This window comes from Eptesicus fuscus, chromosome 17 (genome assembly GCF_027574615.1).
Source record: "Eptesicus fuscus isolate TK198812 chromosome 17, DD_ASM_mEF_20220401, whole genome shotgun sequence".
NCBI classification, from domain to species: Eukaryota; Metazoa; Chordata; class Mammalia; order Chiroptera; family Vespertilionidae; genus Eptesicus; species Eptesicus fuscus.
In genome coordinates, this window is record NC_072489.1 from 43,466,946 (window position 1) to 43,494,375 (window position 27,430).

A 27,430-nucleotide genomic window follows, 5' to 3' on the forward strand; every position below is an offset into this window, starting at 1 on the left:
CCTTTCATTGATTCCTTAAATACCCTAATTGAATAATGATTTTATCATTTTCTATTGGAACCCACCTAACTTTCTGGTTCCATATACATATTTTATTGATTTCAGAGAGAGGAAGGGAGAGATAGAAACATCAGTGATGAGAGAGAATCATTGATTGGCTGCCTCCTGCACACCCCACACTGGAGATCGAGCCCACAACCTAGGCATGTGCCCTTGACCGGAATCGAACCCGGGACCTTTCAGTCCACGGGCCGATGCTCTATCCACTGAGCCAAACCAGCTAAGGCTTATCATTCCTTTTATTGGCTCATGGGCTGTCTTCTGGTTCATTTCTTCAGAGTTGAGCTAAATAAACTATTGATCAATGGCAAATAAAAACATGTAGCTGAATTCTATTCTTTTTGCAACAGCCTTCAGTGAGGTACCAACAACATGGGAATAAGGGAAGAATTTTCCCTTTTTCATTTACATGTTATAGTATATCATGATTCTGTACTATTTCTGCTGGCCTCATTTATTGCTTGACCTTTGAAAAATAATGACTTGGTACTATTTTTGTAGGTCTGCAAGCTTGTCCCTTTTTCCTATTCTTCACCTTTAGCCCTTAATGGAATAGTTTCATCTGCTACACTTGATATGGCTGCATGGTTTTTAAGTTGGTACAAGTGTCTGTTGACTCAGATTGTACTCCAAAGTGGCCTTGACTGTCCAGCCATCTCCATGTGAGAGCAACTATAATACAGTGATATCAACCATTTGGGGCTCTAGTTCAAAGCAGTCAATTCTTATAGGAGTGACTTTGATTTAGATGGAGATGGTAATTAAAGTCTAAAACCTTACTATTGAAAACTGTTTATATGAGTTTTAGAGAAAACTTTACTACCAGTTATTCCCTTAAAAATAGCAATGTTGTTATGTTCGGACCACTTATAGCGCATTGTATATGACTTTTCATTGCTGGAAATACCTTACAATAAGTGTTTTACAATAGGTCTATGGAAAGAAACCCATTGGCCCTATTTAGAATACAAAATGCCCCCACAAATTTGTAAGACAAACTACAGTCACCCTAGGTTAATAATAATCTTCTGAATCTCTAACTTGAAGAATGATGCCTAAAAAAGATCTATAATAATAAAAGTGTAGTATGCTAATTAGACCAGACGTCCTTCTGGACAACCTTCCGAACAAAGCCAGGGCTGCGAGAGAAACCCAGGTCCCAGGTGCCTGCCGGCAGCCACAGGAAAACCCAGGTCCCAGGTGCCAAAGGGAAGCCAGTGCCGGCAGCCAGGGGAAGGAAGGCCTACTCTTGCACAAATTTCGTGCATTGGGCCTCTAGTTTAAAAATAAAAATGAAGGAGGGGTCATTTTATCAGTATAACTTAATCCAGGTAATATTTGGAGGCACTGAAATGTCTTATTTTCTTCCTTCTTAATAATTATAACCCTGTATTTTATGAGATTTGTGATTGGAACATGATGAGCTTTGTATTTATTGTACCTTTAAATGGACAGTCATTATTGACTGCCAACTTAGTGTTTAAAATCAATAATTACATTGTACCTAATTGTCAACCTTCATGATGCTTTTTAATTGATAAAGAAAACTAACTGGAAAAATGAAGAGCACTAATCGTTTGTTATCTTTTAATTGAACTTTTTAAAAATATTACTGAAAAGTTTGATTTCAGGTATTTCTCTAATTTACCCTTATACACACATACACAGTTAAAATTGAGTTGTTTGAACATATCTACCTAGATTTCTGTCCAGGTAGGAAGAAGTACTGCCTCTATGTTTGGAAAATAAGCCACTTCAGTAGTCCTTTGTAGATGTGTTCTCTATTATAGTTGTTGTTGTTTGTTGTTATTGTTTTTTACTTGAGACTAATAATCTGTTTGTAACTGACTGAGACAGAAAAATGTGATGTTCCTTTCCACTTACTCCAGATTTTGATAGAAGACTTGTTTTATTTATTTCCAAAATTATATCCGCAGGAAACAAGCTGTTTAAATTCAGATTATGCTGAAGCAAAATGGTCCTGGTATGAGAAGCAACGTGCTGTTTTACGAGCACAGAGTCCCTTTTCTCATAACTGATTGATAGTAAATATTTTCCTGAAGAATTATTGCCAACCATGAACAGTGCAACTGTTTCACTTTTTTTCCGTGCTACTTGCTGTACCAGCCATTGTCGGTAATTAAGATCTACAATTCACAATGCAGACGTTTGCACTTCCTCTGGGTCTGTACTATTTATAAGGCATTTCAGCTGTTCAGAGTTTCTTTTGAGTTTTAAACTACGTGTTAACAGGCTTCTTTAATATATACTGTTCCTCAAGTAGCACATTAGATGGTCCATTCTTTGCACAGGTTCCTCTGTTGGGTCTAACAATTAGCTTTTAGAGAATGTATTTAAATGTAACCATATCATTGAGGCCAATGTGGTTGGAAAAACTCTGAAGTGTAACGTGTTACACATTTGGCTTATTCCTAAGGCAGGAATAAAGTTTAGAAGTAATATTTTCCCTTTCATCTTCAAGTGTTCTTATGAATAATGGGTGTTAATGATGTGGGTGGTTACAGAGAGGTTCTGAGAAATACTAGTAGAGTGGCTTTTCCAAGTTCACTTTTGAAGTAATAACAGAATCAAGGGCCATTGTTACAAACAAGAGCTTGTGTGTTTGTCAGATTAAGGATACAAGTATACATAAACTTCTGGATGTGTATGCTACTTAGGAATACAAAGGGCGCAAAAGGGATCCGCAGATTGACTGCACATTTGTTGTGTAATCAGCTTTATGAACCCTTTAGGAATATGCCATTGGAGAGGAAAGTTTAAATAGGAATCCTGGTCTATATTAAAATTGGTAAAATTCGAAGTCACTTTCTACCATTTCAAGAGTGTTTGTTTGTTTTTTTAAAAAGTCCAGACCCCAGTGAGAGTCTTCGTGAATTATGCTTGAGAGTCGGAGTAACTGCTTGCATAGTCTCCTTGCTACCTGCATTTATTGTTAAACATACAAGAGAAAGAAACAAGAAACTGAAAGTGGTTGACAAAACATGTTTAAAACTCTGTGCTGAGTGGAGATCAGTCTGGCTGTTTTTAAGCCTGAAGTCAGCTTCATTGATTCTGCACGTTGGCCGCCAGCATCTTTCAGCAGAGCAGATCTTCGGAGAAAGGCAGGACACGGGTGTCAGTGCTGATTTCCTGATGGCCCCTTGACTATAAGACAGAGCTTATAACAAAGCCTTTCCAAGGCAGTTTTATTTGCCCAAATCTAAAACTTTCTGTAGTTTTTTATTTTTTTTAATTATAGTGTTTCTGTGAACTTTTTTTCCTCCTTGAACTCTTTATGAACCTTTTTTTAAGATAGCAGCAGTGGTTCAACTGTTGGGAACCACTGATATATCTGACTGAGATGCTTCAAGATGCTAGAACCTATTCGCATTTCTTTCTAGCCAGGGAGCTAATAAGATTGAGTTTGTCTTTGTGGATTGATCTAGATTAGCATGAGATTAGCCCAGTCAGAGTCTTCCTCAGTGAAAAAGGGAAGGTTAGGGGAGAGAGGGGTGAAGGAAGAAAGTTCTTCCTCAAGAATTGACTGCAATATTGCCTGCTGATGCATGTCAGATCACCCACACGGAGAGATCACATGGCTTCTCCAAAAGTCAAACGATCAATTCGCCTCGTTTTGGCTCTGTACTTAATGCACAAACAGTGCGATCTGCAGGGCTGTAATTGCATTGTTAGGGCCAAGGAACAAGCCTGTGCCTTTTCAGCAGACAGCTGGCAGGGAGAGAGGCATGTTGTTAGGAAAGAGAGAGGCAAGGCAAATAAAATTACTGCTAACGCTCAGAGATCGGCAGGAGTCCTACTTGCCTAATCTTACCGGTGGGAGCAAGCGGCTGTTGTAATCCAATTATAGCAGCATAAGCAATTTGTTAGACACTCCGCATAATGTAACAATTTCCCAATAAACTCTGACTTGTAATAACGTCGGCAAGAGTCCGCATAAATCTGCCCGAATGGTGGGGGCTGGAGCGTTCGGCTGGGGGCTTGTAATTGGCGCCATCAGCACGTTTTGCAGAGTGCAGTATGGTGCAGTCTTTTAGTGCAGGAATTTTAAGGAGAAAGCATGGCACATGTTTCTTAGAAAAAAGAAAAGTGGCCATTAAAAGGGGAGCAGCAAGAAGGGCATACTCTTGCCTTCACATTACCTACGAATCTTAGTGTAGAAAGAAAACTGGAGGAAGCCATGTTTCCTTCTAATACTAAAGGGGGGAGCGTGTGGATTAAATTCCTATATTTAAAAGGCATCTGTTTCTTTTATTTTACCCTCCTCCAGCCTTCCAAAATGCTGTTCAGGCAGCAGTTAGGTAACATTTTTACAAAATGTTCATAGCCAAGCAAGCCTTGAAATACGAAGTTTAAATCTATTTTCTTCTAGAGTTTAGCATTTTCTTTATAACAGGAAAATATAGTTTCTTTGTGCCCAAGACACATTTTTTAAAGATAATTATCTCATTGAATATCAAACCTTTCTGGAGAGTTCTGTCTTCTGCTTTAAGAAACCGTCTCTTACTGAAGAGTTTTAAAACCCAGCTTGTTCGTTTAGCTGGCTTTACACACTGCTTATTTTCTACTTCTGAAATATATTGTGAATGTATATGATACTAGGATTAGTATTTCTTCTTGTTGAACACTACATTGTATGAGAATACAGTTTTTTGTTTAAAACTATACCTGTATGATTATCACAGAAATAATTTTGATTCCTAAGTTGTAAATTTTGGGGGGTAAAAATATTTGTTGTGTGGAGAAAATGGAACTTCCATTATTAATTGATTGGCATTTGTTGTCACAGAACACAATTTCTTTATGAGTTCTAGGATGTGGAGAGTACTCAGAGATTTTAGTTAATAAACAGGTTTTCATGCAACTGAGTGCATTAAATGCTATCTACTTTCTTATGCCAACCCAACTCTTCGTTGTTGTTAATTTATGTCAGAGCCAAGCTTTTGAAATAAGAACAGGATTCTTCAAAATAGCATATTGCTGTGGGTATTATTACAATGAATATTTACTTTCAGTGTAAACATTTCCTTCTGAAGCAAATGCTGCCTTGTTTGACGAGAGCTGCATCAATAAACTGCAGTACCTCTAATAAAGCCACTCAGTGTCTGGGTTTAACTAATGGCTGATTTTCATGGCTTTGACAGTGAGCTGTGTGCGTTATTTTCTCCTGATATTGTAAAAATAATGAGAGCAAATTAGAACAATCAGTTTACACAGATAGCTCCTGATTGGAGGCGATGGGCAATATGGCAGCAGATAATCCATCTTCGGGCTCCTGTCACATTAACTTCAGCTGTATGAAAAGATCAGGTGGGGTAAGCAAGGATTCTCTCCAATCAGAACACTGAAATTAATGAGAAGAGCATTGTTCTGTGATCAACCTTTTAATTAGCAGACTGGAAACGGAGGGAGTGAGGAAGGCAGCACCACAGCTGCACAATGCCAGGCACAATTCCTGAAAAAGAGGGAAAATCTGTGGGTTTTAACATCACACTTTTCTTGCAGTCTACAGGCATTGTGTTTCCACTCTAGAGTTGGTTCACAGGCTAAAAAATACTGCCTACTTCCCAAAGTAGTGTCACAAATATGGTTGATGATCTTTAGACTGTCATTCTATCATGGGTCAGTTAGGATTTTGATTACTAGCACACTTTTTTGGCATTCCATTCTGGGTTTTAACTTTTGAATTTTTTTAAAAAATTGGGTAGCCTAACCAGTTTGGCTCAGTGGATAGAGCGTTGGCCTGTGGACTGAAGGGTCCCAGGTTCGATTCTGGTCAAGGGCATGTACCTTGGTTGTGGGCACATCCCCAGTAGGAGGTGTGCAGGGGGCAGCTGATCGATGTTCCTCTCTCATCGATGTTTCTAACTCTCCCTCTCCATTCCTCTCTGTAAAAAATCAATAAAATATATATTTTTTAAAAAAATTGGGTAACAAAAAAAAAAAATTTTAAAAGGTCTGCCTTGTCAGCCTACCACTACCTACCCCTCCAATTTAGTTGCAAGTAGCATGAGGGTTTTCTGGTTTGGAGCAACTCCTGTCACGTTTTGAGTTGCTTAAAAGAGGAACAAAATCCAGGCAAGTAAGCTACAGCATATTTAAATTGTGTTCCTTTCCTAATACTGTTTATTAAGAAATTTTCGGGGTGGAGGGGAGGTTCCCCCTATGCTGTTGACCTCAATATTAGGGGCTGTGTTATTTTAATTTATGTAATTGAGAATTGAATATCAATGAATGGTGTTTATAGGAGGAAGAGAGGGAAAATCTATGCAATAACTATGACTAAAGACTGATTCATCCATTTAACACTCAGTTATACTAAAATTGTAACCTTGTTAATCATCCCTATAATATTGGAAAATATGGCAGAAGGCTATTGAAGACATTAATGAGCCAAATTTTCTCTACCATATCAGTTTTCTGGGCCTTCTTTAGTAAGGTATAACTTTGGGAAAGTATATAAGTCCATCATGATTTGAGGTATTTTAGTCTTTATACCTTAAGCTTATTGGCTTCCTGTAAAAGCAACTAATAGGCTAGTAAATGAATCCAGGTATCTTCCAAAGATATACAAGTAAATTTGTTTTCTTGATATTAACTGTTAATGGACTTAAGCATTTATTTAAAGTATCTATAATAATAATCTATAATAATAAAAGGGTAATATGCTAATTAGACCGGATGACATTCCAGATGTCCTTCCAGACGAAGCCGGGGCTGGAGGGAAGCCGGTGCCGGCATTGGGGGGAAGGAAGACCTACTCTTTCACGAATTTTGTGCATTGGGCCTCTAGTTAGTAAATAAAAATCAGTTATCAGTACGCAGGTTAAATGTAAGATGATCTTTTCTCATTATAGTTAATAAGACTTTTTTATAATATAAATATAATAATGGTGATTCTAGCCTTGTAGCCCTAAAATACTGTATTTATGGAATAAATTATACCTGATATTATACCTCTATGCAAAACTCAGAACAAAAGCACTTTACTTCCCCCTAGGACCCATCTCTCTCTCTCTCTCTCACACACACACACACACAAAATCTTTAGTATAGCTTTCAGAATTCTGTCAGAAACATTATTTATTTATTTATTTATTTATTTATTACTGATAGTGAGCTTTTACTGCACATATTTATTTAGACTGATATGTATCAGTATTTTAGGATCAGTGATTTAATACTAAATAGTCTAGGAATTTCCACCCCCATTCTTTAAGAAAATGGTGTTATTGTGCATATTAATGTTTTAAAGGCCACTTGTTAGAATTTTGCATGATATCTGGAAGAGAGACTTTTATTCTTATAGTTTTATGGATTTTTGTGACTTTTCATTCTCCTCTCTCCTAGTTTGACAGTCTCAGCAGCCTGGGCTTATAAGCTATCCATGAATAAATATGTTCTTAGTTATATGGTATAAATAGATCGCTTACAAAGCTTGTGAAACCCGAGCTCTTCTTTTGAACTTTTTAGTACCCATGAGCTCAGGATCCATATATGTTAAATTTTATTCTTGTGTCATGACTCAGCTTACTAGACATGAATTCAAATGACTGTTGAATTTAAATGAGCTATGTATTCAAATGACTATTCTACTCTATACCAAGTTTCTACCAAAAAATTGTATTTTTCCCTTTTTCCTATGATTCTGGAATTCCATTTGATTTAGTGATCTTCCCAATATTTGTTCTTGTTATAGAGTTCTTTTTTGGTAAGATTTACTTCTTAAGATCAGTGTTAAAAGACATCACTTTTGCCCTAGCCGACTTGGCTCAGTGGATAGGGCATCAGCCTACGGACTGAAGGGTCTCAGGTTTGATTCTGGTCAAGGGCATCTACCTGGGTTGTGGGCTCGATCCCAGTAAGGGGCGTGCAGGAGTCAGCCAATCAATGATTCTCTCTCATCATTGATGTTTCTCTCTCTCTCTCTCCCTCTTCCTTCCTCTCTAAACTCAATAAAAAAAAAATATTTTTTTTAAAAAGACATCACTTTTTTTTGAGTGCATCTTTTTGGTTTATATTAGTAATTACAGAAATGTCTAACTGGCTGAATGACCAAGAAACTTCTTTTTTTATTTCCTGACAGAGCTAGAGTTACCAAGTCATTTTAAATTCTACTAATCCCTAACCTCATCAATAGGGTTCACTTTAGAGAAATTTTTATTAGTCTAGTCTTTGGAATGCACCCTTACCCCCTTATTTAAAGTTCTTATGTATGGAACCAATTGAATTTTGGAGTCCATTATAATCCTTTCTAAGTGCCCTTCCCTCCCACCCCCCACCCCAATTTTTAGTTTGGAAATATATTCCTATATAAGGAATTGAAAAATGTCCATTTTTGTGTGTGTGTTTCTTCAAGGGCTTTTATCTTTTTTTTTTTTTTCCAGTTTTGTACTACTCAAAGTTTGACGTATAGAGAGAATACGTTAATATTTATTGCCTTTGTGTTTAGGCTATGTGGTGTATTTCAATCCTTACATAAATCTGATAAGATGGATATTACCATTACTTTACAGATAAGGAACCTGAAGCTTAGAGAAATTAAACCTTTTTCCAAGTTTTCATATCTCTTAAGTTGTAGAGTCATGTTTTGAACTCAAATCTGTCTGACTTCAGAGTCCTTTGCTCTCCTATACCCAGTTGCCTTTCAGATAGTATTTGGAGGACCTGTGTATCTCTCCTACCATTATACCAGGTCTCACACTAAGAAGCACCTATAGCTTTTCTCCATTTGATCCCTATAGCATTATTGATGTCTAACAAATATTATTTCTATCCCTCCAGCCTTTTGCCCTCCCTCCTTCTACTGCTTATAAAATATCTTGTTCTGACTGAACTGAGCCAAGTACTATATTCAGAAAACTTAATTATCTCTATTTTGGATTACCTACTCAGTGATTCTACTTTAAAGACTTACTCAGTAATAATCACCTACCTTATAACAGAGGCCTTAAAGCAGGGGTGAGGAACATCCAGCTTGTGGGCCTTATCTGTAAAATAAGGGTAATATCCATCTTATCAGGTTTATGTAAGGATTGAAATATACCACATAGCTAGCACTATAGTGCCTAAACATAGAGGCAATAAATATTAACGTATTCTCTCTATACCTCAAACTTTGAGTAGTACAAAACCGGGGGGGGGGGGAGAGGGGGGAAGATAAAAGCCCCTGAAGAAACACATACACAAAAATGGACATTTTTCAATTCCTTATATAGGAATATATTTCCAAACTAAAAATTGGGGTGGGGGGTGGGAGGGAAGGGCACTTAGAAAGGATTATAAAGGCCTCCGAAATTCAATTGGTTCCATACATAAGAACTTTAAATAAGGGTGGAAGGGTGCATTCCGTGAGAAATAATTTGGTCTGGCCTTACCAAGGCATTAGGGGTGAGTTAATTAAATGTTTGACCAAACATAGCAGGCTAATTTTTAAGTTGATAATTTTGTAGAGCCCTCAAATGATGTTCTAAATGTCCAAATAAGGTTCCCCACCCCTGCCTTAAAGGATCTGAGATGGTTTCATGGCTCTGTGTTCCATTGTTCTACATGTAAAATAAGTGGAATGATATGAGTGCCAATACTGTTCAAAGTGCTGATTCAGACCTTAGTAATTCTATATAATAAAAGGCTAATATGCAAATCAACCGAACGGCAGAACGACTGGTTGCTATGACATGCACTGACCATCAGGGGGCAGACGCTCAACGCAGGAGCTGCCCCCTGGTGGTCAGTGTGGTGGGAGCACCGCTCAGCCAGAAGCCAGGCTCACAGCTGGTGAGCGCAGCGGTGGTGGCAGGAGCCTCTTCTGCCTCTGCAGCAGCACTAGATGTCCCACTGATGGCTTAGGCCCGCTCCCCGTGGGCTCTCAGACTGCAAGAGGGCACAGGCCAGGCTGAGGGACACCGCCCCCCTCCACCTCCCAGTGCACGATTTTTGTGCACCAGGCCTCCAGTTGTTTTATAAGTTGTTATTGAATACAGATCTTATCCTAATGTTTGAGTTAGGATTTACAATGTAAGCATACATTGGCAGGCCTTTTACAATAAAAAATTTACTTTTCCTGGTTAAGCTTAGTAATTAATTTTGTCAGTTTAAAAAATATCCCTTAAGGCTTCAAAGCCCAGGCTCTGATTGAACTTCAGTAAATATTTTCACAGTTTAGTGCATGTTTCTATATAGTTTAGTGATTGTGAAAACATTATGAGGGTTAATACTTGGACCTTGAGATCCTGTTTCAAATAGGAGAGAGGAGGCTTGGGACAGGAGTGAGTAGTTAAGAAGAATTAGGTTCATCAAAAGCAAATGAAAACAAAAATGAATATGTGTGTGTGTGTGTGTGTGTGTGTGTGTGTGTGTGTGTGTGTGTGTAAAAACTTCCCTGGATATTCTCTAATGGGAAGAATAGAAGTTTTTGATATTTAAGGTTAACATAAACTTCATGTTCAGGCTTATAAAAATATGTAAGGAGCACTTGCTCACATGGAACACTAAGACCATGACAAACAGTAATACTGAAATCTTTCTAAAAGATTGAATATAAATTTAATTATGTTTTATATTTCAGACATCACTTGTTTAACTTTATCCACATTTTCTTACTAATATCTAATAGCATTAGAAATTAAATTATAAAGTTGTTTTTTTAAACCTGGGAAGCAAGCCAAAGGGAAACGGAGGAAAAAAAATCCATGTTTAAAAAGAGATGGTTCCTACAGTGTTAACTATGGAGTGTGTAGCGTGACTCTGTAATGGAATATCATGGCAGGGGGTATAATACTGTAAATAAGATGAATATGCCACTTGTGGATTAATGGGCAACCTAAAGAGTGGCTTTATTTACATCGATGTGTGAGGTTCACTTTCAATTTGTATATTTTCTCTTATTCTTTCTTTGAAATATATGTATATATATTTCAGAGAGATGGAGAAAGAGAAACATCAATGATGAGAGAGAATCGCTGATGGGCTACCTCCTGCACGCCCGCTACTGGGGATTGAGCCCACAACCTGAGCATGTGCTCTGACCGGGAATTCAACCCCAACCTCCTGGTTCATGGGTCGATGCTCAACCACTGAACCACACTAGCCAGGCTATTTTCTCTTATTCTTGTGATTGGCATACTTACAAACCTGACAGTTTAATTAGGGAACTTAAAAAAAAACAATCGGTCTCCCTGAATCCTGATATATATGTTCGTTATGTACATAATTTTGGTAGGATTAATATAGTGTCATTTTAGACTTTAAAATTGATAAGTCAAAGAGTTTTCTTTAGCTTTTTCTCTGGGTAATACTTAAAGGTTCTGAAATTAAATCCAAGAATTATAGCTTTTTTAATATTTTGTTATAAATGATAAGGAGCAGGTGTAGACATTACATGTATCCAGATCACAGTACATTTTACTTGCAGTGATACATTTTTTTTTGGATATGGGATGTTTTTCAAAGGTTTGGTTACTGAGTAATGTAAACTTGAATACATGTAGCCTGGTGCTCTATTGGAGTCACTATCTCAACATTATAACATGGCAACATGCAATAAGGGTACATACTAAGCAAAGCTTTATATAACTACTAGAGGCTCAGTGCATGAAATTTGTGCACTTGGGGGGTTCCCTCAGCCTGGCCTGTGCCCTCTCGCAGTCCAGGAGCTCTTGGGGGATGTCCGACTGCCAGCTTAGGTCCACTGCTGGCTTAGGTCCGCTCCCCACGAAGCGGGCCTAAGCCAGCAGTCAGACATTCTTAGCGCTGCCACGGAGGCAGGAGAGGCTCCTGCCACCGCCACTACACTTGCCAGCGGTGAGCTCAGCTTCTGGCTGAGTGGTGCTCCCTGTGTGGGAGCGCACTGACCACCAGGGGGCAGCTCCTGCATTGAGTGTCTGCCCCCTGGTGGTCAGTGTGCATCATAGCAACTCGTCATTTCACCATTTGGTTGATTTGCATATTGGCCTTTTATTATATAGGATTTTTTTGAGTTAGCTGTTTAGGTTGCTGTTGATTGTCAATTAATACTAATAAAATAGGACTCAGAGAGATCAAGCAACTTGCCCAAGGTATATTGCAGAACTGGAATTTGAACGCAGACTAGCCCCAGGGCCTGTGCTTTCAACCACTGTATTTTGTAAATTTTAGTATATAGAAATTAGTGTAGATGTAGCAAAGGGGGGGGGGTTTTATCTAAAAAAGTTCTCTATGGTGCCTATTATATGTTAACAATTTGTTAACATGTAGCCAGGATTTGGAAAATATAGAAGTATGTAAATTGGTTATATAAAATCATGATACAGTAATATATTTTAGGCTTATTGTCTTCTCTTGCACTTACAGTATTTTCCTTTGCAACATTCCATGTGAGGTGATAAAAATTAAAAATACCTCAATTAGCAACCACAAAAAAGTAAAACAGTTAATTGAACCTTGTACTCTCTTCTTCTGTCTGTTAGGTTTTTCTTTTCAGGGTTTGATTGTGTGTAATAAAACTGTTGCTTAATTAATGCCAGGGTTCTGAAGCCTTTGGATGCCACAGAAGAGAGTGAAGTGGAGAAACCAAGAGGCAGCATCAAAGAGCTTTTCTGTCATGTTAATTTAGATCTGTCATTCTTGTTCTAGTTCATGATATACGGCTCCCAACAGATACTAGGTGAATTGAAAGAGGAGCAGTAGTGAATCCTGTCTTAGGAAAAATACAATTCATGATTGAGGCTCTCAGTAGGTTAATGAATAACTGTTTTCAGACAATATTTTACTCCTAGTTTGAGCTGCCCTTGAAATGAATGTGGCTGTGTTAATGTGACCAGCAGACATGATGCAAAACCAATCTAAGTGGTAACTGGGCATCATGATTTTGTTGTATGTGCAGGAAAGATCCAGGACTAATGTTCATGGTGTACTTCTTTTATTTTTTATTGTTTTCTTTTATTGATTTTTAGAGAGATAGGAAGGGAGAGATATAGAAATATCAATGAGAGAGAAATATCTATCGGCTGCCACCTGCATGGCCCCCACCAGGATTGAGCCAGCAACCTAGGCATATGCCTGACTGGGAATCGAACTGGTGACCTCTTGGTGCATGCACCTCTTGGGTCGACGCTCTACCACTGAGCATCACAGGCCAGGCCATGGTGTACTTCTCTCTGTGGCAGAGGGATGACTGTGTGTAACCAGAGCATGAGAGAGGATATTGTACTGATTTGTATTAATCTCCATTTAGAATGCTAAAAAAAAAAGCAATGGTATAAATTTCCCTTAGAAACTGCTCAAGTTTTAATTATGGTCACACTTTTTGAGGGATCTATATGCTAAAAACAGGTTGATAGGAAATGCTTGTTTTATATTATAACTCAAAAAATATTTTTTAAAATTAGAATGCAGAATAATGAGTAATGTAATAGTTTTCACTAAAATGAACTTTTAAGGTGACTCTACATTCTCTTCTTTTTCATTCTCTCATTCTCTCTCCTTGATTAATTATAGCTAATTTTATATTTGTACTAATTTTAACAAGAGTCTTCAAAAGCAGTGTTTCTTTCAGGGTGGAGAAGAGTAAGAAACGAAGCCCATTTTATTTCTGACTGCATTCCCAGATGGTTTTATTTACAATCATTGACTTTTAGAGCCTGCTCAAATTCTGCCTGGATTGCATAGGATTACAACATAATGTCTACCTTATACTTTCTGGCTATCCCCAAATATGAAATAGACATTGCTGAGTGGAAGCATCGATATAATTTCAAATGGTTATGGTGTCAGTGGAGAGGGGAAGTTTACAAGCATGGGAAAAGAATACAGGCTTCAATTTGAATAGGCCTCTGTTTTCCAGGAGGTTATTTAATGTTAATAAATACTTGTTTAGAATGGATGGAACTAGGTTAAGTTTTTAAAGCCAAAACTTTCTCTTCCACCAAAGAGCAAGGTTCTCCTAACACTGACCTACTTTGTTCTTATCCAGTACTATAGGTACAATTGTTACGAAGCCATGTAGAGAAAAATAGATGAAGACCTAAAGAATTTTTTTGTAGGAAGCGCTTGTTTCTTTGTTGGTGAGACATAATGTTGCCACAAATCATGAATAAATATTCCAAATGCTCTAATATTATAACAGTTACAACCATTTTTAAGCCTCCTATCTAAGTAGATGTTTTTCTCCTGGTTTTCTGTATTGTGAACTTTATAAAACTGGCTTAGGCAGCCTATTAATTATTCATATCATAGCAACAATTAAAGCAAATTAAAAATAAAAATAGCCATATTGCATTTAACCATGGGCAGCACCAAAATGTGTCAGCTCTATAAGGGCCTGTGGTGTTTCCTTAGTTAAAAGTGCTAGAGGGAGCTCTAACCTTGTTCAGAGCAGTGGCATATGGGAACAATTGTCTGTATGTGGCCGTAGGGTCGCAATTGAAGACAGAGGCTAATGCTGTTCCCTGGTAGAAATTTAAATCGTTTTTATTAGAACTTCCTCTTTCTTTTATATCGGAAAATAAGGGTTAGGACTCTCTGTTACCAAACAGGACTTTATTCACCCTTTTCTCTCTTTCTATGAATATAATCATCTCCTTCTAATAGTTATTCAGGAGACCATGAATTTGACTCTGAACTTTCACAAAGTGAACACACCTATGTAATCACCACCATGATTCTTTTTAAAAGAAAGAAGGAAGAAAAGTAAAAGAATGTTCCAAAAGCCTACTCCTGCCCTCTTTGTCACTCCCCTCCCAAGGATGGTAACCATTATCCTCACTTCTAACATCATACATTAGTTTTGCCTGTTTTGAACCTCATATAAGTGGAATCATACATTATTTACTGTTTGACTTACTTCACTCAGCGCAATGTTTTAAGAGTCATATTGTATACTAGAGGCCCGGTGCACAAATTTCGTGCATGGGGGTGTGTGTGTCCCTCAGGCCAGCCTGCACCCTCTCCAATCTGGGATCCCTCTCACAATCCAGGACTGCTGGCTCCCAACTGTTCGCCTGCCTGCCTTCCTGATTGCCTCTAACCGCTTCTGCCTGCTAGCCTGATCACCCCCTAACCACTGATGGATGCCTAACTGCTCCCCTGCCAGCCTGTTTGCCCCTAACTGCCCTCCCCTGCAGGCCTGCTCACCCCTAACTGCCCTCCCCTGCAGGCCTGGTCCCCCCCCCAACTGCTCTCCCCTGCAGGCCTGGGTCCCCCCCACCCCCCCAACTGCCCTTCCCTGCAGGCCCGGTTGCCCCCAACTTCCCTCCTCTGCCGGCCTGGTCACTCCTAACTGCCCTTCCCTGCAGGCTTGATCTCCCCCAACTGCCCTCCCTTGCAGGCCTGGTCCCTCCCAACTGCCCTCCCCTGCTGGCCTGATCACCCACAACTGCCCTCCCTTGCAGACCTGGTCCCTCCCAACTGCTCTCCCCTGCTGGCCATCTTGTGGTGGCCATCTTGTGTCCACATGGGGTCAGTCATCTTTGACCACATGAGGGCAGCCATCTTGTGTGATGGAGTGACGGTCAATTTGCATATTATTCTTTTATTAGATAGGAGGATTAGCTAGGATAGAGGCCTGGTGCACGGGTGGGGGCGGCTGGTTTGCCCTGAAGGGTGTCCCGGATCAGGGTGGGGGTTCTCTTGGGGCGTGGGGCAGCCTGGGTGAGGGGCCTGTGGTGGTTTGCAGGCTGGCCACGCCCCCCGGCGACCCAAGCAGAGGCCCTGGTATCTGGGATTTATTTATCTTCTATAATTGAAACTTTGTAGCCTTGAGCGGAGCCAAGCCTCCTGCTCTCTCCAGCTCCGTGGCTGCTGCCATTTTTGTTGGGATTTATTTATCTTCTACTAGGGGCCCGGTGCACGAAATTCGTGCACTGGGGTTAAGGGTCCCTCAGCCCAACCTGCCCCCTCTCACATACTGGGTGCCCTCAGGGGATGTCCTACTGATGGCTTAGGCCCGCTCCCCACTCTCCTTTGTGGGAGGCAACTGGGCTGATCAGGGGAAGGCACCGGCCCCATCACCCCACTGCTGCAGCCACTACCAGTCACCACAGCCACGAAGGTGTTTTCATCAACACGGACTCCAGTCCCTTCACCAAGAAAAAATGACAACTTTCTTTAGGCATTTTCAAGATGTGTCTTTCATAGGATATGCTTTTTTTTTTTTTTTTAATCCTCACCTGAGGGTATGTTCCCATTGATTTTTAGAGTGTGGAAGAGAGAGGGAGAGACAGAGAGAAACATCAATGTGAGAGGGACACTTTGATTGGTTGCCTCCTGTATGAGCCCTGACCATGGGCACCAGGCTGGGGGGCATGCAGGGACCCCTGGGCCGCACGCAGTGGTGGCCCCCAAGGGTCTCCACACACCCCAGAGGCCAGCAGCCAGCCCCCCATCATGTGCGCCAGGCTGGGGGCGTGGACCCAAACTACCTCTTGGTGCTGGAGCATTCCCAAGCGGCTGGGGGCACAATGGTGACAGGGGATGTTTCCACCCCGCCCCGCCCCCAGCCCCTTGGCTCCTGCACCTATAGGCTCAAAGTGGCCAGGGGGCGTTCTGGGAACCCTGCCACTCAGGACCTAAGCAAGGGGCCTTCAGGCTTGGACTGGCCTGGGTCCTGAGGATGTTTGCGGGACCCAGCCCCTTGGCGCCTGAACCCTTAGGCTCCAAGTGGCCAGGGGGCATTCTGGGACCCTGCCGCTCAGGACCTAAGCGCGGGCCTACAGGCTCTGATTCGCCTGGGTCCGGAGGATGTTTATGGGACCCAGGCTGCTCAGGACCTAAGCGCAGGCTTACAGGATCTGAGAGGCTTGGGTCTGAAGGATGTTTCCCAGACCCCAGACTGCTGCAAGTGTTTGGGGGCGGAAACATTCCCGCGTCGCTATGGGGACACGGGAATGTTCCCGCCCCGCCAAGGCTCTCAGTGGCCAGGGGGCGTTCTGGAGCCCCTGCCACTCAGGACCTAAGCGCGGGCCTACAGGCTCTGAGCGGCTTTAGGTCCCAGACCCCAGACTGCTGCACGTGTTTGGGGGTGGAAACATTCCCGCGTCGCTGTGGCGACGCGGGAATGTTCCCGCCCACCAAGCCTCCCAGTGGCCAGGGGGAGTTCTGGGGTCCCCGCGGCTCAGGACCTAAGCGATCCCGCCTGGGTCCGGAGGATGTTTATGGGACCCAGGCTGCTCAGGACCTAAGCACAGGCCTACAGGCTCTGAGCAGCCTGGGTCCGGAGGACGGTTACAGACTCAGGCTGCTCAGCACCCGCATATGCAAATTAACCGCCATCTTGTTCGTTCTGATTGGCTGTGGGCGTAGCGAAGGTGCAGTCAATTTGCATGTTTGGGTATTATTAGGTTAGATAATTGAAACTTTGTAGCCTTAAGTGGAGGCCAAGGCAGGCCAGGGCAGGCAGAGAGCTTGGCTTCCTCCATTGCCGGGGAAACCCAAGCCTCCTGCTCTCTCCGTGGCTGCAGCCATCTTGGTTGGGTTAATTTGCATACTCGCTCCTGATTGGCTGGTGGGCCTGTCCTGTGTGTAGCCTAGGTATGGTCAATTTGCATATTACTCTTTTATTAGATAGGATAGTTGTGCTTTTTTTTAATTCTCATCTCGTGCAGTATTTCATTATATGAATACTAGAGGCCTAGTGCACGAAATTCATGCACTGGTCGGGTCCCTAGTGGCTACCGGCCTTGTACTCCCTTCCTTCCCCCCCGGCCGCCTGCCAGTACTGGGGCCTCTCTCCCTTCCCCTGGCCAGCCCGCCCCATGGTCAAACTCCCAGAAGAACTCCGGTTGAGGGGACAATTTGCATACTACGCTTTTATTATATAGGATACCAAATGTATTTATTCATTTTACTATAGATGAACATTTAGGTTCCTTTCAGATTTTGATAACTATAAAAATTTTGTATGTGTCTTTTGGTGAATATGTACAATGAATACATATATTCTATTGGGTATTGGGTATGTAACTAGGAAGGGAATTGGAATTTCCAAACTGGTGTTACCAATTTATACTCTATCCAGCAGTGAATGAGAGTTCTGTTGTTCCTTTTCCTCATTAACCAACATTTGTCTGGCTTTTTCTTTGTAGTATTCTGGTGTTGGGTAGCACCCATATCACATTATAGTTTATTTGGGGTTTTTTGACATATAACAAAACTTATAGTGTTAACCATTTTTAAGTGTACAGGTCAGTAGTGTTAATATAATTTACATTTCCCTTAACACTTAAAATTGAGGATCTTTTTTTTTCTTTTTTTTAAATTGAGCATCTTTTTATATGTTGTTTGACCATTTAAATTTGAAGTCTTTTGCCATTTCTCTACTGGGTTTTATGTATTTTTCTTAATGATTTGTAGTTTTTTAATGAATTTAGTACAAATCCTTTGTCTGATATGTGTGTTAAACATATTTTCTCCTACTCTGGCTCACCTTTGTACTTTTTAAATGAGATCTATTGATGAACAGAGGTTCTTAATTTTATTCCAATTTATCAATCTTTTTCATATATAATTAATATTTTAACATTCTACTTAAGAAATCTGTGTCTAAACAATAAAAAATATATTTTAAAAAAATCTGTGTCGACCCCAGTGTCATGAAGATATTCTCTTACATTTTCTTCTTAAATTTTTATTATTTTTACCTTTCACATGTTTTTCTACAATCCATTTGATTTTTGTGTGTGATGTTAGGTACAGGTGAGAAGTTTTTATTGTTGTTGTTGTTCTTAATGTGATACTCAGTTGACCCAGCTCTATTTATTAAAGTATGTATTTCCCTCTGTACTGGATTGTTTTCTTTGTCATAAATTATATGGCCATATATGTATATGGTTTTTGTCAAATCTGGACTTCTGATAGTACGCCCTCCAGTTTTGTTGTTATTCTTTAATATTACCTTGGTTATTCCTGGCCATTTGCATTTCCATATAAATTTTAGAGTCAACTTGTCAATATTTACCATCTCTGTGACCTTTGCATTGCCTAGTGTAGCACTTGTACATAGAAAGTTCTAATAGATTTGTGAGATAACTCAGTATTCGGAAAAATTCCTTAATTGTAGTTTCCTTCGATTTTGCCCAGAGCCTTCGAGCCTTGGCTTACTGGGCTGCTCCTACAATCTATTCACATCTTAAATTATTTCTTTCTTTCTTCACAGTTCTATCTCCAGTCACATCAGCTAATGGTGGCCCAACAAGTTAGTATATTTTAAAATACTAAAATTAATAATTCCTCTTGGGGAATTTGGTAAGAAATTTCTGTTAAAACCTCAGTTTCAGAGTTTGGTAGGCAGGTCCTAATACGACTGGAATTGCTGTAATGGTTACTACATATAGCAAACAATAAGAGCTACCTTTTTAGAGCATTTATGTGCCAGACTTAATGTGCGTAGCAATTTATATATAATCTGTTATTTCTTTTAATAACCATGGGGAATAGGTGGTATTATCCCTTTTTTTATGTGAAAAAGTATTGAGGCTTACAGAGAACTAGCTTACATAGTTTGTACATTACAGACAGAGCTTGAACTGGGCTTGTCTGACACTATGCAGTGTACTACCTTTAAAACAATAATTTATTTTACTTCATAAGTAATGCCCAGCCTCCTAGCTATTATCTCTAAGACTGTGTCCTCCAAAATGTCTTGATTCTGTCTGCCACCCAACCCCACCCCACATTGTCATTGCTGCTCTCTTAGTCTAAGTCCATTCTAATATCAGCCCATTCTTCCAGCTTTACTTACTTACAATGTAGGCCCATTAGATGGCTCACTATCAAAAAATACTATCATCATGGAAGTTGAAGTCACAAATTCTGTTTGTAAATTTCAATCAAACTTAATTTTTCAAATGGAAATTGAGCTCCAGTTATTTCCATACTCATTTATCTATTACAATAGCTAATATGCTACCTTGACCTGAGGCCACTCATTGGCCTTTGGAATCTGAAAGAAAAAGTCTCTAAGATACAGCATACTATGGTCTATAGTGCTGAGAATTAAATTGGCAGAGAACAGCAGCCATCTGATCATGACCACTATAACCTTGATAAAGCTTTAAGAGGATCCCAGTAGGCTTTTCATATCTATTTGCAGACTTTTCATGCAGCCATACTGCTTTGATTTGGCCCTAAATAAGACAAGTTGGTGTATTAAATTGATATAATTTTTTTGCCATCGTGTGAAGTAAAAGGATTTTTAATAAAGAGATATTCATTTATTGGCATTTTTCTAGAAAATGTTCCCTTAAATACTGGGAACTATGAAGAAAGATGGATGGGGAAAAACAAGAGAGTAGATATGAAAGAAATGAGGCAAATTGAAACACAGAAAACTTCAAGAAGACATTATTAGGTCTCCAGATCCAAGTGTCAACCCTGAAAAGGTTAACACTGATAAGTTTTAAATTTGTTTTTTCTTTTAAATTTTTTTATTGATTTGAAAGAGAGAGGAGAGAAACATCCATCTGCTGTGCTCCACCTATTTATGCATTCACTGGTTGATTCCTGTATGTCCCCTGACCAGGATCGAACCCACAACGTTGGTGTTTCAGGATGATGCTCTAACTAACTAAGCTACTGGCCAGGTCTAGAATGTTAAATTCTTAATTATGGAATATTTTTAGCATATCAAAAAGTCAGAATAATGATGTTACCTGTGTACCTGTCACTCAGAATAATAGCATTTATTTGCATAAAAGACTCAATTGTTGCAGAAATGTTTGACTTATTCTTGGAATTTTGAAAATATATTGCTTACCCAAATAATATTATGACAAATATTTTTCTTTTTACTTGAGATGTATCCTTAAACTCTTAATATGTTAGTTTTTTTAATAAGAAAATGTAAAGCCTGAGTCTCAATTTTTAAATTTTTTTGCTCAGCTCTTTTAATATACCCTGGAACTGAATCATAGACTCAAAATATAAAAGCCAGACTAAGCCACAAATTATCCCCTCTACCCACTCATTTTACAGATGACAGCTCATGGTAGTAAAGACCTGACCAAGATCATGTAGCTAATTAGTGATAGGATCGGGCCATCATGCTGCCTCATTTTTGTTTTGGGACTATTTACATGTTTGTCAACTACAAGAAAACTTTTTCATAGTGGTTTGCTTCCAAATCATCAAATTTCTCTATGTATTTCTTAAATAGAAACAGAACATTTGACACATACTAGTAGAAAAATTTCATGGGAAAAAATTGCTACCCTTGAGTTTCATATTTTTAGTCCTTTATGTGAGCTTAGGCTACACCCAAGGGAAGTAAAAAGGTTGGTTAGTAAACCAGGAAATGTCTTTATATAAACCATTTTATGCTTTAAGAAAGCCAAATTCTGCAAAGGCAGAATACAATCCCTATTTCTAAATCAAGTATATTATGAAAGTAAGTGTCTTCCCGATTTTTATTTTTTTATCACACCTTCCCTCCCAGTAAATACACACAAAAATCCCTGGTGGGAGTTGGTCCCATTCTGAAAAAGAAAAATTTTTGTAACTCTCAAAATTCAGTCTTCCCTCAGAAACACCAAAAATCTGCCAATCTCTGGCCCATGGAACTCCATAAAAATAGTACCCATGTGAGGGAAATGTAAATAACCTTCAGACAAAATTACAAGTTCATAGTTTTTCTGCCAGTTTTTGAGAGAAAGGAGAATGGATGCTGGTGACAGCTAAAATTTTAGTCTGGTTTCTGCCCCAGCTCTCTTTGCTGATTACTAAAGCAAGCTACAGAGTCTGAAGGAAGCAAACTGTACTCTGTACCTACAGGACGTTAGCTCTTCGGTAGAAACCAGCAATACATTGAGAGTCTTGTGACCATTCTAATAATTTCCATACTGTTCTTCTCTCAATAACTTTGAGTTTTATAGGAATATGTTTTGTCAATTGCTTTGAAAGTAAAAAAAAAAAAAATTGAAGTTCAAATGTCTTTTATTCCATATTGTAATACATTTTGAGGTCTTTCTTTTGCTCTTTTCTGTCTTCTCCAATTGTTAAATATCAAGCATTATTCCTTTTGGAAGTTTAGTTTTACTTTGGTTCCTAAATTTTTCATGATAATATTTTACATATTTTATTACTATATAAAAGTGTTCAAACTTCAAACTAACCTTAGAAAACAGTGGATTAAAGGTTACCAAGTTAGAGTTCTTATGAACAAAGTGTCAATGTAGTGATAGGATCATCCTTATTGGTGAGAGAAGGGGGACTACAATTATGTTTACACCATAAGGCAATTTACCACTGCGCTCCCCAAAAGCAATATCCACTTTTTATATTTGTTTGGGTTAAAAATTCATTTTACCAATTTTTGAGCTGCTTTTACATAGACATAAAGGGCTTACGTCATAATCTTTGTCCTTCAGAGTTTAAAAGTAAAGGTTTCTGGACCTAAAATTATTGTCAAAGCAAAGAACATTGCATTTAATCAGCAATATGTACATCTAGTTAAAAGCATAAAGACAGCTAATGCCCTTACGATGTGCCAGGTATTCTTATAAATGCCGTTTCATGTGTTATTTTTTTTATCCTAACATCAACCCTTCCAGGTAAGTATTGTAACAATCACCATTTTACAGATAAGGTAATTGAGGCACAGAGAGGTTAAGTAACTTTAGCCAAGATCACACTTCAAGTAAATGGCAGATCTGGGATAGACTTGGCTCCAAACTCCCGTGTTATTTGTTTATGATATTCTACTACATAAACATAACTCCTTCGAAGGACTGTCTTCAATGTGGAACTTGTAGGTGTTCATGTGAAATATATTTATCCATCTATGGTAAAGCAGTCCTATGTGTCTGCATTTAGTCTTAGTCATTGACTAAGCTCATTAACATGGAGCTTCATTGTCATTAAAAAAAAAACCACAAGAGCCAGAATTTCATTTTAAGAAAAAGTATATACTTTATGTAACAACTGCATTTTAAAATTTTGTCTGAACGCAACTAACTTAATATGAGTCTGAGCAAGTTATCTTGATCACCTCTGCTAAAAAAAAAACAGATGCTGCATCCAAACTAAGCTTTTTGGATAAATTAAGAAAACAATTACCCAGCTATTCCAGAGAGAAATGTCTTTAGTCCCTTGATGCTCCAAGGGTTATTAAAGTTTTACCTGCAGATAACCAAGACTTCCCGAAGTCACAAGTCATTTACTTCATTCACTGCAGCTAAGAGAGGCCTGTGCTGCTGCCTCATAGGATTATTTCTTGCTGCATTTAACATGCATTAACAAGCATTTGGAAAGAGTTGAATTTCTTCTAGAAAGCTGAGTTGGCTTCTTGAGATCCTATCCCCAAAACTTTATATTTTCATAATCTAGGTTCTAGATATAGCTTATCAGAGGCTTTCTTCAGGACCAAGTTTTACCAAGTCATTGAAACCTTTTTATTGGACACAAAAATGTAAGCATTAGCGCACAAAGGCGGGGGAAGGTAGTTCTTCCTTTTTATTTAAAACTGATATTTTTCCCATGTTTTTAATTGTGCTTTAAGTGTGTCTCTGTGTTTTCTTCTGGCAGCCAGTGCTTCCATCATTTCCTGTTATTTATGGTAGAGCTTAACTTTCTGATGCTAAAATAAAGGGAGGATGTGAGGGAGGAGTTAGGGAGAAGACTCTTAGTTTAAACTTGCTTCATCACAGAAATTTGACTTTGGAAATATTAACATTATTTAACATTCAGATGAGCAACCTCTATCCGAGGAAGTTTACAGAAAGAGCAACCAGAGTCCAGACAATTAAACTTCATTACTTTGCCTGAAACATTTAGTGGTTTAGGAAAATAGTTCTTCCTCTCCTCTCCCTTTTGATGTTTATTGTTTATTGTGTAGGAGAGGACCTGTTTGTCCAACAGCATATTGTTTTTCTTGGAGCAGATGAGCTTGTTAATGCTAGGTCCATTTTGCATTTGATTATACTTACTCTTTCCCCCCTCACTTCTTCCACCTCACCCCTAATCCCTCCACCTCTTCCCAAGCTCCTCATCTCTCTCTCTCCCCCTTCTCATCTCCTTTCAGTCTCTCTCCTAACCTCGCTCCCCAGTCACCACGCTCTCCTTCACCCCACCCCCAGTCACTTTCGTTACTCCTTTTTCTTTTCTACTCCTCCTTCCTCTCCCTCTTGACTCTGCTTTCCTTTCCTTTCTTCCCCCTCTTCTCTTCACCTTCCTCTCCTCTTTCTCTCCTCCTCTCTCCTTCCTCCTCTTCATCCTCTTCTTTCCCCTCCTTTCCACAGTCACAATCACCTATAACTCTGTATCTTCCAGGATCAGATCTTGACTTTTCTGAGGTGTTCAGCAAAGGAGATTAATTTTGCCTGCTATGATTAATTTGGTGTTAGAGCCAAAGAATACTCTAGATAACAAACATCCTCCCCATATCAAATAAGTGACTAATGATTTTTCTAAAGACCAGAAAGATATATACCCACCAACATGTGAACATTGTTTATTTTGTTGATGGTGGAAATTATGGATAATTTTTATGTTCTTCGTGCTTTTGTGTTTTTCATATTTTCTAAAGTGTGTCTATTATAAATGCTGTGTTTTAAAAATCACTTGATCTTTCTGTGCCTGACCCCAATAGATCCTCATTTAATGAAAGTAAAAACAAAATAAAATGAGGAATAAGATTTGATCCTCCAGTGAATATGAATTTGGTTTGCCATTTTGATATTCACTTGTCCAAATCTTTTCAACTTTCAAAATGGTGGCCCCTCAGACTTCAGCTGTTGGTGCTCTCACACCGAATAATGGATGTTAAATACTGTCTCACAAGGTAGGCTTAAACTCTTAAGTCCTATAGGACTTCTTCTGCCTTTCTCTACCCTCACCAAAATGTAGTTCGTGTTTTGTTTTTCTATAATATTTCTATGCTATGAGGATGGTCAGTGTGACAGACTTGGCAATTTATATATAGATTTGTTTTCAGCCCAGTTAATCAGTCTTGGGAGGGGAGGGGACTAGCATGTGTGAGCAGCCATTGTATTACTGTTATACCTTGTCGGTTGTCCTTGCTAAAATTCATGATGTCCTAGGCCAGTGATGGGCAACCTTTTGAGCTTGGTGTGTCAAACTTTGCCAGAAAACTGAGCATAACTCGGGTAGTGTGTCACTTTGAGGAAAAAACATTATTTTGCAAATGTTTCATCCTCGGCATGCAGCCGCCTCAGCGGCCGCGTGTCATCAGAAATGGCTACACGTGTCAGTGCTGACACGCATGTCATAGGTTCGCCATCACTGTCCTAGGCAATGATATGAACTCTTCCACAGGTAAGTGTTAAAATTCCAAGTTCAGATTCAAGTTTGGTAAAAAGAACTTCCAGATTATTTCCTTCTCATTTGACTAGCTTAGGTGTGGAAAGTGAATATAAGACTGGATGACGTGTTCTAGACACAGTTATGCATTTCCTAGCTGTAGGGTACTTGGTTCAGAAAGGGTTAACTGGTGTAGTTAGTGAATGGTTTTCTAGCTGCAGGGGTTTTTGAAAAGAGATCTAGGAATTCTGCAGTTAATTGAATTCTTCAGGCATGAACTTAGGGTCATTGAAAAAATTTGAGTGAGCGAAATTCTCTTGCTTTGCTACCTGATATAGTTCATATAGTATCCTAGAAGTCCAGATTTTTTAAAAAAAATTTATGCCTGTTTATGCTGGTTGGACATTTTATATGATAAACGTGACATTTTTAAAAATTTTACACAATATATTTGTTCCCTTGCTTTACTTTTCTCCCAGTCCTACCCCCTTCTTTCCTCACTTCCCCAAATCTGCATCACTGGTGCATTTTCCCATTCTTCCCCATCTGATGAGCAAAGTTTTAGCAGTACATAGGAAGTTAAGTGCCTGGAGTCTTTTAAATATAAGTAACACGCAACCAGTAATAAGCTGTTGGTTGTTTTTTTGCTGCCTGCAAAGAAACATAAACACAGTGCTCATTTCTGGCAGGTTTTTACTGTCAGAGTTTCTCCTATTATATTTATCTTACAATTTGCCAGGGGGTGAAGTTATTAAGTTTTAGCAGCAGCCATCGATCAAGTTCACAAGTTAACACGATAAAGGCTCCGTGCCGCTCCGATCCGGGGAATGATGAGCCTCACTCGGTAATTAACTAAATGAGAAAGTTAAATCTTACTTGAGAGCTGGGAGAGATGAAAGAGAGGTGTTTGTCAGTTTCTCAGTGGAAATTAGAAGCAGTTTTCTGCAATTCCCTAAGCTGCTGCTCTGTCATATTTTACATAAGCACTGGGAAAACGTCTTGTAATTAGTGCTGTCATGGAGGATTTTTTTTGCTGAAGGATGTTGGAATAATTCATTAGATTATCAAGAAAGGCTTGTGTCCTGAAATGATTAGCACAGTGAAATTTAAACCATTAACGGTAACAAGTTTAGAGCTTGCTGCAGTGCAGAGGCACCCGGGGTATGTCTGTGCCTATTTCAATCATTTCTTATAATTAAACATTATGTCCTTTTTTTTCCTCCCCATTACTAAGACCCGTCCAAAAATCCTTTTAAGGTGGCACTGTCTACATCACTGGGTTTACTAGCCTTGGAGGTGTGCGTAGTTAGTAGCTATAATAATGCAGCAGTAAATTAAACTGCTGTGAGTTTCTTGATTTAGAACAAAAGAACCTATCGCCCTGGAAGCTATAGAGTTGCATGCGGGAACCTACTACAGAAAGAAGAGCCCAGTTTTGAAACCTAAAAATGTTAAGTGACTATCCTATCCCTTTACCTCAAAAATTCAGAACTAATAAAAATGGCTTGGCTTGATGAATTTTTTTATACGACTCTTCCTGTAATTAGTAAATAGAAAAAAATGTCCAGTCTTCAAATAATCATTTATACTGGTACATTTGTGAGTTCATTTCCTAGTGAGTTTTATTTAAAAGAATTGAAGTGATTGCAAGCTTTTTCTTGTTGGTTATTAGAAATCTGATTCATAATGTAAACTTTCCTTCTGCTGACAAATCTGCCCCTTCCCGTCTTCCATGTTCACTAATCAGATCTGACATATTTATGAGTTCACCTAATATGTAATCATATTTAGTAGAAGCTGTTAAAATATTAATGCAGTAATCCCACTGTGAAATGTTATGTTTACTTCGGTTGAACTGTATATCCCATCTATATGTACAGCCTCCATTTTCTTTTCATTTGCACTCTCACCCCAGAAAGATAATGGACTACTTCTTTGGTCACTGAAAGTTTTAAAGGGTTTTTAAGAACTGAAAACTGGAATGTTAAAAGTTTTATCCCACTTTTGAGTATTCCTTACGTTTTACTCGGCATGTTCAATTTATGGACAAATTCTTTTTCTCTTGAAATCTCCTTGTTAAAAGATGCCAAAATGCTAATGGGCTCTCTCTTCTGGGTCCCTTTTT

The 27,430-nt window shown here is 39.1% G+C and overlaps 1 protein-coding gene across 5 annotated transcripts in view; it reads left to right on the forward strand.

Annotated features, from left to right (window-relative positions):
- Positions 1–27,430, forward strand: part of BTRC (beta-transducin repeat containing E3 ubiquitin protein ligase) — a 164,282-nt gene that overhangs the window by 107,539 nt on the left and 29,313 nt on the right. For 2 of the 5 annotated variants that reach the window (XM_054728656.1, XM_054728659.1), the window contains one exon: positions 19,208–19,246. The exons of the other annotated variants lie outside the window; for them this stretch is intronic. In XM_054728656.1, coding sequence (XP_054584631.1) covers positions 19,208–19,246 — 39 coding nt within the window. The remainder of the gene's footprint in view (positions 1–19,207; positions 19,247–27,430) is intronic. 5 annotated transcript variants of the gene reach the window in all.